The sequence below is a fragment of the Clupea harengus genome, chromosome 12 (genome assembly GCF_900700415.2).
Source record: "Clupea harengus chromosome 12, Ch_v2.0.2, whole genome shotgun sequence".
Classification (NCBI taxonomy): Eukaryota; Metazoa; Chordata; class Actinopteri; order Clupeiformes; family Clupeidae; genus Clupea; species Clupea harengus.
The window spans coordinates 27,269,654-27,282,650 of NC_045163.1; the positions used below are offsets into that span (position 1 = coordinate 27,269,654).

The 12,997-nt window shown below is 45.0% G+C and overlaps 1 protein-coding gene across 1 annotated transcript in view; it reads left to right on the forward strand.

The window, feature by feature from the left end:
• ppip5k2 (diphosphoinositol pentakisphosphate kinase 2) overlaps positions 1-12,997 on the forward strand; it is a 41,423-nt gene that overhangs the window by 8,846 nt on the left and 19,580 nt on the right. Inside the window, exons 6-18 of the mRNA XM_031578352.2 lie at positions 4,659-4,813; positions 5,836-5,937; positions 6,527-6,688; positions 7,161-7,282; positions 7,507-7,608; positions 7,710-7,796; positions 8,046-8,121; positions 8,227-8,336; positions 8,424-8,512; positions 9,335-9,460; positions 9,842-9,963; positions 10,852-11,034; positions 12,143-12,278. Coding sequence (XP_031434212.1) covers positions 4,659-4,813; positions 5,836-5,937; positions 6,527-6,688; positions 7,161-7,282; positions 7,507-7,608; positions 7,710-7,796; positions 8,046-8,121; positions 8,227-8,336; positions 8,424-8,512; positions 9,335-9,460; positions 9,842-9,963; positions 10,852-11,034; positions 12,143-12,278 — 1,572 coding nt within the window. The remainder of the gene's footprint in view (positions 1-4,658; positions 4,814-5,835; positions 5,938-6,526; positions 6,689-7,160; positions 7,283-7,506; positions 7,609-7,709; positions 7,797-8,045; positions 8,122-8,226; positions 8,337-8,423; positions 8,513-9,334; positions 9,461-9,841; positions 9,964-10,851; positions 11,035-12,142; positions 12,279-12,997) is intronic.

Here is a 12,997-nt window from a genome sequence, read left to right on the forward strand (position 1 = left end):
CCCAGCCTGACCGCAGGAACTCCGCTCCCTCTAGCTCACTTAATAGCGTGTGTCTATTAATAGCGTCTCTAACTGAAGCAGCCATTTCTGACCTGCATGGTTGCCGTTGTTGTTGTTGTTGTTTGGTCAGGATCAGGATCAGCCTCAGCTCAGTTGGTGCTGACAGGAGTCAATCATGACCTCGTTGGCAGCTTGACTTGTTGTGGAGCTGGGCCCCCCACACACACACTGTTTGATAACGTTGATAACACTGACCAAGTCTGGAACGAGAGCCTGCGGTGTCCTTCACTGCACCCTGCACAGCAGTATGGGTTATACACACCAGCGTGGGTTATACAGCAGCAGCGTGGGTTATGCCCCTGCGTAGGTTATACACCAGCATGGGTTATACACCAGCATGGGTTATACAGCAGCATGGGTTATACAGCAGCATGGGTTATACACCAGCATGGGTTATACACCAGCATGGGTTATACACCAGCATGGGTTATACACCAGCATGGGTTATACAGCAGCGTGGGTTATACAGCAGCAGCGTGGGTTATGCCCCTGCGTAGGTTATACACCAGCATGGGTTATACACCAGCATGGGTTATACAGCAGCATGGGTTATACACCAGCATGGGTTATACACCAGCATGGGTTATACAGCAGCATGGGTTATACACCAGCATGGGTTATACACCAGCATGGGTTATACAGCAGCGTGGGTTATACAGCAGCAGTCTGGGTTATGCCCCTGCGTAGGTTATACACCAGCATGGGTTATACACCAGCAGCGTATAACACAGAAGGCAACCGCCCCTCACTAACAGCTGTTTGTCAGTTGAATGTGTTGGTTGTTTGCAAATGTCTGAGGAAGTGGGCAAAGCCACACAAACAATGAAGGTTATGTCTGTTTGCTGAAGTGTGCATATGGAAGTGTGTCTCCTGCTCTTTTCCTATCACAGCCAGAAGAGCTGCTTGTTTATCCCCAGGAGTCTGATAGCCAGAGGAGGTGCTTGTTTATCCCCAGGAGTCTGATAGCTAGAAGAGCTGTTTGTTTATCCCCAGGAGTCTGATAGCCAGTTTCGGGCACTTTGGTGGTTCTGACGAAATGTAAGCAACTTTAAACAATGGTTCCAAATCTATTTATTTGAATTTTTGTTTGAAGTTTAGTTACAATAACATGCAAGTAATATATGCGTGTCATATTCGGGTTTTTCTCTAAAAGCCCTATCAAGTAATCATGCTGTGAAAAGTGCAAAAACCCATTATGAACCAAAGCAAGTTTTAGTCATCCGAGGGGGATGCTGTGAGCATAACAGCTCTTAATAACTCTATTCATATGAACACATAAATGGCCCCTCGAACATGTTTCGCCCTGTGCTGTAGCATCAAAGGCCATCGATGGGAGGGCTAATGGCCTTGACCCATGCGTATGCAGAGGGCGCCTGTTAACACAAAGCCTTTTCACTAGGGAATGTCCTTTGGAGAAGAGAACACCACTACTTTACACCACACTGTTGGCAGTAAACACTACACACCTACACATGCAAAGGTAAATGTTGGCCAAATCACACTCCATACTCCTCCAAACAATTCTGACACAAATACGCTCCATAACCATTTAAATAGCCTAAGAGCTCACACTAGCGCACACAGCGAACTAAGAACACATACTCATGACTGGCCGTGTAACACTAACTATTGCACACAGAAACACAAGGTTTGGTCGTTGTTTATGAATAGGTGGCATATTACTATTTGTCATAACACCACTGGCAAATATGTTACGCTAAAAATGTTGGCCTATACAGCACACAAATCTCGAAGTAATAGTTCGAAATATTTAAACGTACTCATGGTAGTAGGCTAGTAAGTAGTTCATCAAGTTGTAGCGCCGTATGCTACACTACATCTCCTCAGATAGTATGCTACACTACATCTCCTCAGACAGTATGCTACACTACATCAGATAGTATGCTACACTACATCTGATCAGATAGTATGCTACACTACATCACCTCAGATAGTATGCTACACTACATCTCTTCAGATAGTATGCTACACTACATCTCCTCAGATAGTATGCTACACTACATCACCTCAGATAGTATGCTACACTACATCTCATCAGATAGAATGCTACGCTACATCTCCTCAGATAGTATGCTACACTACATCAGATAGTATGCTACACTACATCTCATCAGATAGAATGCTACGCTACATCTCCTCAGATAGTATGCTACACTACATCAGATAGTATGCTACACTACATCTGATCAGATAGTATGCTACACTACATCTGATCAGATAGTATGCTACACTACATCTGATCAGATAGTATGCTACACTACATCTGATCAGATAGTATGCTACACTACATCTGATCAGATAGTATGCTACACTACATCTGATCAGATAGTATGCTACACTACATCTGATCAGATAGTATGCTACACTACATCAGATCAGATAGTATGCTACACTACATCTGATCAGATAGTATGCTACACTACATCTGATCAGATAGTATGCTACACTACATCTCATCAGATAGTATGCTACACTACATCTCCTCAGATAGTATGCTACACTACATCTCATCAGATAGTATGCTACACTACATCTCCTCAGATAGTATGCTACACTACATCTGATCAGATAGTATGCTACACTACATCTGATCAGATAGTATGCTACACTATCAGAATCAGAATCAGAATCAGAATCAGGTTTTATTGGCCAAGTAAGTTTGCACAAACAAGGAATTTGACTTGGTAAAGTGACTCTCAGTGTGCTTACACAAAATATACAACACAATACAATACAATACAATACAATACAAACAACAAACAGTGCAACAGTGCAATGGACTAAGGAGTTTAAAAAAGTATGTACAAGGCGGAATGGCTATATACAGTAGCTGTGAAATGTTGCGCAACAGTAGTGCAAAGAAGAAGTGGAGAGTGCGAGAATCTCATTGTCCTTGGAAGTCTTTAGGGTGGGAACAGAACAACTAATGAAGGTGTGTGTGTGTGTGTGTGTGTGTGTGTGTGTGTGTGTGTGTGTGTGTGTGGGGGTGTATTTGCAAATGTATTTGTCAGTGTATAAATTGGAAGGAAAGGCCTTTGCGGTTCATGGCATTTATATTATCGCATTAGTGTGCTAATGTGCTGTGAAGATTGGATTCCAGATTCCAGACAAAACGCATCTTGTTTTTTTGTCTGCATCTGCGACGATGCCGCCGACTTCAGGGCCGAACTCTGTCATACATGTTGAAGCCTTTGAAGAGGTTCCCGTCAGGTTGCTCTGAATGTGTAGTTCGGTTCTGAACTCTTCCTGGGTGTAAATGTGTAGTTTGGTTCTGAACTCTTCCTGGGTGTGAATGTGTAGTTTGGTTCTGAACTCTTCCTGGGTGTAAATGTGTAGTTTGGTTCTGAACTCTTCCTGGGTGTAAATGTGTAGTTTGGTTCTGAACTCTTCCTGGGTGTAAATGTGTAGTTTGGGTCTGAACTCTTCCTGGGTGTAAATGTGTAGTTTGGTTCTGAACTCTTCCTGGGTGTAAATGTGTAGTTTGGGTCTGAACTCTTCCTGGGTGTAAATGTGTAGTTTGGTTCTGAACTCTTCCTGGGTGTGAATGTGTTGCTTTATCTGCCGTCGCCATTGAGGAGCTTAGGGTGAACGCCAGGGATAGTACAAGATTAGTGAGGAAAAAACGCCTGATTATAAATCTCATTTGTCAGCGGAAGAGATTTGAGTAAATTGTGGGGGTGTGTGTTTGTGCGAGTGGGTATGTGTGGGTGTGTGTGTAGGTGGTGTGCCATAGTAATTTCTTTTTCCCGTTCTCTCTGCATGGATCTCTTAATTGTGTTTTACTTGTGTATAATTTACTGCTTTATAATCCATAGCATTTGACAGGACTGTAAATTGAGGTTCACTCAGCGAGACCGTCCCCTAGCAGAGACTCTCCCTACGCTTCCACAGCTGCTCGGAGCTGAGACAGACATCCTGTTTAATCAGCCAACCAGCTGACAGCAGGCCCAACTGAGCTGACAATTAGAGGCTCCATTTTTGGGTTTTGAGATTGGCCTCAAGCAACCTAGACTGCCCCCTTTGCCCCTCGGCAGTGATGCCAGTCTCCATCGTACGCCAGCCTCCGAGCTGGAACTGTGTCGAGCGCCGTGGCTGGATTTGACTGTGTGTGTGTGTGGAGGTTTATGAGGCTTAAGTAGGCTTGTCTGCGCTCTGCTGCTGCCAGCTTTTTGATCGTTTGCTTGTGATGAGCCTCATGTCTCTGGCGTGTGGCTTGGCAGCCGTGAGGAGAGCGTCATGGATCAGTACCCCGGATGGTTTATGGCGGCTGGCGGGCTCCCCATGGGGAAAAAAGAAATCCCTGCCGGGAAAGACAAAGTTTGAGGGAAATATGTAGTATGGTAGTATGGTAGTATGCAGTAGTGTAGTATAGTACGGTTCATGTACTGAAGCATGTTTAGTACTTCAGATTCATCTTTTCAATTCACTAAATTCTTTACAATCAAAGTGCTTTCATTGTCAAAGGCTGCCTTTCCCTATATTCTTCAATGCAACTCTGATGCAGTGTGTGTGTCTCTGTGTGTGTGTGTGTGTGTGTGTGTGTGTGTGTGTGTGTGTGTGTGTGTGTGTGTGTATAGAGTGTAACCTGGTGGAGGGAGAGGACCATGTGGAAGTGAATGGAGAGGTGTTTCAGAAGCCGTTCGTGGAGAAGCCTGTCAGTGCTGAGGACCATAATGTGTACATCTACTACCCCACATCAGCGGGAGGAGGCAGCCAGAGACTCTTCCGGAAGGTCAGTGTGCTGGGGAAACCATGGTTACGAATGGAAGAGCGTTTCTATGAATTTCTACTGACAGCCAGAGAAGCTGCTGAGTTCGCCCTGACAAAAGCTAAAATGCTAGCGTGTGTATTTTGGCAATACAGTCGTGTGAAAGCTTTTCTTCCATGTGTGCTGGGTGTGTCTGCAGGGAGCACAGTACTACATAGCGCAGATCGTGGAGGGCAAGTGGGAAACACAGCTTTGTTTATCTGCCCTTCACATGACCACATGCTATCAAAATGAATTAGAACAGTGGTTCCCAAACTTTTTACAGTCCCGGGCCGTACCCCTTCAGACATATAATCTCCAGCTACCTCCAGCGGAGGTGTGTGTGTCAACCGTTGAACAAGGGGGCGTAGCCGGAGCGGAGTTCAGCACAGACGTGACATATTATCAGTGGTTTTGTTTTTTAATTAATGCTTGTTCATCGTTGTTGTGTTTATTAGAAATAAATACAGCCTTGCAGGGCAAAATACAGGGGAATTTGGGCGATTTTGAAGCACAAAATGATGTTTCCGTCAAATTCCGTCCGTTTTCCGTTATTGCGGACATTTTTCCCCGCGTACCCCCTGAACCACTTTGCATACCCCAGTTTGGGAACCGAGGAATTAGAAGATGATTCCAAAACTAGTTCCTATAAAAACAAACCATAGGAAGTGAGAAATTATTGCTTTAATACCTCACTACGAAGTCAAGATATTTGAATGACAGAAAATAAATTTGAATGCAAAAAACAAATACGATTGCTCTATATACTCCCGGATGGTTGTAATGATTACGTGAAGTATATGGGTATAACTCATATGTCGCCATCATTATAATCAAATGTCTGAATATCTGCAAATAAATATTGTCAGTGGTGTTGTTTCCCACTCATAGGTAAGAATAATGAGCTTTCCAGGTACATTGTCAGCTGCCAAAGTATGTTTCTGGAAACATAAACTCCTGCACAAGGGGATTGTCCAAGGTCTGATTCCTCTCTGTCTTGGCGGTAGATTGGCAGCAGAAGCAGCGTCTACTCTCCAGAGAGCAACGTGAGGAAAACTGGATCCTACATCTACGAGGAGTTCATGCCAACAGACGGCACCGACGTCAAGGTACTTTAGAGCCCTTCCGTGTCTCCAGAGAACTCCTCTATCGCTGCAGAGAACTCCCTCCGTCTCTGTGAGGGACCGAAGGTCAAGCTCCCAGCTTGGATTGCCAGCCAAGTCGATTGACGTCTTTGGAATCCAATTATAGAAGCTAGAACATTACTGGGGCTTTTCTGTTGTTGTTGTTGTTGTTGTTGTTGTTGTTTGTGGTTCATGGGGCAGAAGCTGGTGTCCAACGTAACTTAAAAGTACGGTGAAGGGAAACATTTTCACTGTGTTTGTGGTCTCTGTGTGTGTGCAGTTGTCGCCTTAACATTTTAGTGACTCCCAAAACACAAATGGCGTAATCGGTCACACAGATACCGTTTGCTGCAATTACACTAATATGTTAACTAATTATGTTATTATGTTAACTGAAACAAAAAAGGTTTTGTGTGTGTGTAGCTCAAATCAGCTACATGCACAAAAAACGACATATACTATTGTAAACAATTTTGAAACAATTACATTTTAAACTAATTTAAACAAATTGTAAACAAGTGTTAGTTCCATGTCTAACTGAGTTGCCCGTGTTGCCCGTGTTGCCTGGCACCAGGTGTACACGGTGGGCCCAGACTATGCCCATGCTGAGGCCCGTAAGTCGCCCGCCCTGGACGGGAAGGTGGAGCGGGACAGCGAGGGGAAGGAGGTCCGGTATCCCGTCATCCTCAACGCCCGAGAGAAACTCATCGCCTGGAAAGTCTGTCTCGCCTTCAAGGTGGGGGCATGAGAGACGAGCCTAAAGCTTTTACCTGTGTGTTTGTTTTACAGGGCTGTCAGTTGACATCCAGATATTAAACAGAAAGACAGGGTGGACACACTGCTGTTTAAGGGTGGACACACAGGGTGGACACACTGCTGTCCAAGGGGAAGACCTACTTTCAGCCATTGACATTTTGATCATGGATAGAAAAAACACTTGGAAAAAAACTGTGTAAAATCATTCACACAAAGTTCACTCCATTCTGGTGTTTGACCTGACATGGTAAGACACCTCGTCACTATTCGCTGTTCTGTGTGACAGTGGCGCTCACCTCTGAAGGAAGTCCGAGAGCCCTTGAGGGCCCGCGCTCCCCTCTCCTAGAGCCCTTGAGGGCCCGCGCCCCCCCTCTCCTGGGGCCCTTTGAACAGTCAGTGTGAAATATGTGACTTGACACCGCTTGACCTTTGAACCTCTCTGCACCCGACAGCAAACTGTGTGCGGCTTTGACCTGCTGCGTGCCAATGGACAATCATACGTCTGTGATGTGAATGGCTTCAGCTTCGTGAAGAATTCCATGAAGTACTACGATGACTGTGCAAAAATACTGGGGTTTGTATTTCCAAATGTACATCGTCTATATATCAACCATAGATTATGCCCATTATGCTTATTAGATGCTAGGTTGCATGTATTTGCCATGTCTGAAATGTGTAATGTCGATGTAAGTGTGTAATGATGTGGCGTGCGGGAGGAATGAGATTTGGTGTGTTTTTTATTTACACGATTGACCAGAGTGTCGGACGGGACCTGATGTCTTGTTTGTGGTACTTTAGGAACATCATCATGCGAGAGCTCGCGCCCCAGTTCCAGATCCCCTGGTCCATACCTCTGGAAGCCGAAGATATCCCCATTGTCCCCACGACCTCAGGAACCATGTTTGTACATGCCTCACCAGTACACAGCTGTTATTACACAGTTGTATTATTGATGGGGGGATATGATTGACATTTGTTTTATTTATTTATTTATTTTGCAGGATGGAGCTTAGGTGTGTCATTGCCGTGATTCGCCATGGCGACAGGACTCCCAAACAGAAAATGAAAATGGAGGTCAGACATCAAAGGTATTTAATGAGAATTATGAGGCACGTACATGATGTATAACATTGGAACTGATTTATAATGAGGAAATACAGGTGAAACGAGGAACCTTACATAAACTTGCATTAAAGTGCGCTGAAAATGCAATTAATGAGGAGTATTTCTAGCTCCAGTCATTGCCAGTCTGTGATGTGTTCCGTCGTTAAGGCCCGAACAGTGTCTGTCCTTCCTCACTCCGTGTCGTTTATTGTCGTTTATTTGGTGTTTTGCAGATTTTTTGACCTCTTTGAAAAATGTGAAGGCTACAAAAGTGGCAAGCTCAAATTAAAGAAACCCAAACAGCTACAGGTAAGACGACCGACCGACTGTAAAATCCAAAACAGGAGTAAATAAGACCAGATTGATTTATTGATGACCTCTCTTCATACCTTGCCTTTCTGCCTGTAATCACAGGAGGTACTGGACATCGCCCGGCAGCTATTGGTCGAACTGGGACAGAACACCGACAATGAGATTGAAGAGAGCAAAGCCAAACTGGAACAGCTGAAAACCGTCCTCGAGATGTATGTAGAATACTATCTTTGAGTTCCAGGCGCCGATCAATAGTGTACAATCTCAGAGTCCATATAGTTCAATTCGCTGTCTTCCAGGTATGGACATTTCTCCGGCATCAACCGAAAGGTCCAATTAACATATCTTCCCCACGGCTGCCCAAAGACCTCCAGTGAAGAAGAAGAAGGTATTAAACACACACACACATTCATCCTCAGTGAAGAAGAAGAAGGTATTAAACACACACACACATTCATCCTCTAGTGAAGAAGAAGAAGGTATTAAACACACACACATTCATCCTCTAGTGAAGAAGAAGAAGAAGGTATTAAACACACACACATTCATCCTCTAGTGAAGAAGAAGAAGAAGGTATTAAACACACACACATTCATCCTCTAGTAAAGAAGAAGAAGGTATTAAACACACACACATTCATCCTCTAGTGAAGAAGAAGAAGGTATTAAACACACACACATTCATCCTCTAGTGAAAGAAGAAGAAGGTATTAAACACACACACATTCATCCTCTAGTGAAGAAGAAGAAGAAGGTATTAAACACAGACACATTCATGCTTTGGAGGTTGAAATATGAGCACATGGGTCACATACGAACACCAAAGCCACGGTGTGTGTGATTTGTAATCAGCGCTGTATCACTTTTTGCAACATGTGCTGGAGGAAAGTGATAGCGGGCCGGTCACAAAGGACAACCTGTGCTTTTTCAGTTCCTTTTAATGATTGCTCACAGGAGCATGTGTGTGTGTGTGTGTGTGTGTGTGTGTGTGTGTGTGTGTGTGTGTGTGTGTGTGTGTGTGTGTGTGTGTGTGTGTGTGTGTGTGTGTGTGTGTGTGTGTGTGTGTGTGTGTGTGTGTGTGTAATGATTGCTCACAGGAGCATGGCGCCCCGACCTCACAATGTTTACTTCATGTATGACCTGATAACAGTCTAGACATGGTAACCTCAGCTCTCTCTGTGTCTGTCTGTGTGTGTGGTGGTTGTTTGCAGACGTGCAAAGGGCCGACCCCTCCCTGCTGCTGGTGCTAAAGTGGGGGGGTGAGCTGACCCCCGCCGGCAGGGTCCAGGCGGAGGAGCTGGGGCGGGCCTTCAGGTGCATGTACCCCGGGGGGCAAGGTGAGTCCTCACAAACCCCCCTCAGTCTCTGGATGTGCCTCACACCTCCCTCAGTCTCTGGATGTGCCTCAGTCACTGTGGCCAGGAGGTTTCAAGTGATTTCTTTAAGGAGTCCATGGTGCACACACACACACACACACACACACGCACACACGCACACACACGCACACACACACACACACACACACACACACACACACAGAGCTAGAACTGCTGTAGCTGCTGTAACATCACCTCACCACGATGTCCCTCATGTAGCCTTGGAGGATAGAACACGTGCATTTAATCTCAGCTAACCCCATGTAACCTCAGCCCCGATGCCGTGTCACGCTGTTTCTGTTCTGGTCATTGAGCCCTGCGCTGTCCTGTTTTGGGGGACAGGTGACTACGCGGGCTTCCCCGGCTGCGGGCTGTTGCGCCTGCACAGCACCTACAGACACGACCTGAAGATCTACGCGTCGGACGAGGGCCGGGTCCAGATGACCGCCGCAGCCTTCGCTAAGGTCAATGTGCAGAGCGTAACGTTTACACCAGCAGGGCTTGCTTGGTGATTGATCTACTCAAATAGACATGTTCAAGGGCGAAGGTCCAAAAAAAAGAACCCCCAATCTATCTACATTTTCATTTTGATTGATTGACTGCAGCTGTCTTGGCTAAGGCTAACCAGAGTGTGTGTGGTGCTGTCATTAATGATCAATAATCAGAGTGTGTGTGGTGCGATCATTAATAATCAATAACCAGAGTGTGTGTGGTGCTGTCATTAATGCTTAATAACCAGCGTGTGTGTGGGGCTGTCATTAATAATCAATAATCAGAGTGTGTGTGGTGCTGTCATTAATGATCAATAATCAGAGTGTGTGTGGTGCTGTCATTAATAATCAATAACCAGAGTGTGTGTGGTGCTGTCATTAATAATCAATAACCAGAGTGTGTGTGGGGCTGTCATTAATGCTTAATAACCTCGCAATGCCGTCGAGTATCAGCAGTAATTACATGAGCAGCTTAATAGGCTTGACTGCATTCTTCCTGTTAATTACCATGGATACGGACATTTCTGACTGTATTATGACTGCAAAGGAGGAGGCATCGACCCTTTGGGTTTGTCTCTTGTGGTTTCTCCCCCCTTCTTTACATCTTTAAAACTTAACACAAGCATTCCTCTGTGAAACCCATCTCACTGTCTCTCTCTCTCTCTCTCTCTCCCTCCCTCCCTCCCTCCCTCCTCCCTCTCTCTCTCTCCTCTCTCTCTCCCTCCCTCCTCTCTCTCTCTCTCTCTCTCTCTCCCTCCCTCTATCTCTCCCCCTCTCTCTCTCTCTCTCTTCCTCCCCCTCTCCCTCTCACTGTCTCTCTCTCCCTCCTCTCTCTCTCTCTCTCTCTCGCGGGCGCTGCAGGGTCTGTTGGCACTGGAGGGCGAGCTGACCCCCATCCTGGTGCAGATGGTGAAGAGCGCCAACATGAACGGCCTGCTGGACAGCGACAGCGACTCCCTGAGCAGCTGCCAGCAGCGGGTGAAAGCACGGCTGCACGAGATCCTGCAGAAGGACCGAGACTTCACCGCAGAGGACTACGAGAAGGTCTGCTGCTGCTGGCTCTACACCTTGCGACATCAGATCAGAATAATAATATATATATATATATATATATATATATATATATATATATATATATATTCCCAATAAAGTATATCTAAGTGTAAAGTCTATCAAAAAAGTTTGGACACACCTTTAATTTTTTTGAGAAATGTTTTCTTTACTTTTATTATTTTTCTGCATTGTAGATTTATACCGAAGACATTTAAACTACGAAAGAACACATATGTAATGATGTACTAAACAAAAAAAAGTTGTATCTACCATGTAGAAAATAATAAAATCAAAGAAAAATCTTCTCAAAAAATGAGAAGGTGTGTCCAAACTTTTGACTGGTACTGTATATATATATATATATTCCCATTAAAGTATATCTAAGTGTAAAGTCTATCAAAAAAGAAACAAAGGGTCTGTTCGAAAACTCTTGAAATGCTGTCTGACTACCTTCCTTCTCTTAAACGAGTGTTACACACTCACCGTGGAGGGCACTGGGTTCACGGTGTTCGAGGCGTCAGTCAGCCAACTTTCTAACATTAGCACGTTAGCCGACGTAAGATAGCCTAACGTTCTTTCAGCGTACCAACGTCACATGTTATCATACACGCTATCTTTAAAAGACCGTTCGAAAACAACCGTTTTTTTGAGATGCCTTCACCCGTAGAAATATCTCGCGTCAGACACCTGTCTTGACGAGACATCAAGGTAGTAAGGTAGACGGCTATCTTACTTTTAAGAGTTTTTTTCGGAACACAGCCGAAGTGTAAATCCAGTCTTTGCTGCAGTGGTAAGGGCTCTCCTGTGGATGGCAGATGTGTTTGACTGCTTCAGGGGAGGAGCTGCCCTTTATACAAAAGCAATTCCTGCTTTTACAGTTTTTTTTTTTTATGTCTGTGCGGTCGCAAAACCCATATTTTTATAGCACATATTGAGTTTCATCTGTGGTAAAAAAAAAAAAAAGAAACTACCCTCTGAGAGCCTATAAAGATGACAGAACATTACTAGGCCACTTCCAGAGAGGGAAAACCCTACATGTACTGTTTGAACCCCTATTTTCAAAGGCTTTTGGTGTTTTTGCTTGTTATTCCCCCGTAAGCTTGCGCCGACCGGCAGTACATCCTTGGTGAAGTCCATGCAACTGATCAAGAACCCAGTGAAGACCTGTGACAAGGTGTACACCCTCATCCAGAGTCTCACGCAGCAGATCCGACACAGGATGGAGGAGACTGCCAGCCACAGGTAACAGAAACCTCACCACTCACTTTGTTGCTGTTACTCTTACTACCATTCATTGCCGTTATTAGATTCAGTGTGTTTAGTACTCACACTGCAGGGGGTTCACTGTGTTACGTACTCACACTGGAGAGGAGGGGGTTCACTGTGTTACATACTCACAGAGTGGAGGGGGTTCACTGTGTTACATATTCACACTGCAGGGGGTTCACTGTGTTACATACTGACACTGGAGAGGAGGGGGTTCACTGTGTTACATACTCACACTGGAGGGGGTTCACTGTGTTACTACTGACACTGGAGGAGGGGGTTCACTGTGTTACATACTCACACTGGAGGGGGTTCACTGTGTTACGTACTCACACTGGAGGGGGTTCACTGTGTTACGTACTCACACTGGAGAGGAGGGGGTTCACTGTGTTACATATTCACACTGGAGAGGAGGGGGTTCACTGTGTTACATATTCACACTGGAGAGGAGGGGGTTCACTGTGTTACATATTCACACTGGAGAGGAGGGGGTTCACTGTGTTACATATTCACACTGGAGGGGCTTCACTGTGTTACGTACTCACACTGGAGGGCACTGGGTTCACTGAGTTACAAACTCAAAGTGGAGGGCATCCTTCAAAGGTTCTCTTCAGCCTGATGGGCCATTACACAATATAGTACCCACATTATTTAGTAGATGAAATGTAGGTCTGCTCTTTATAAGTGA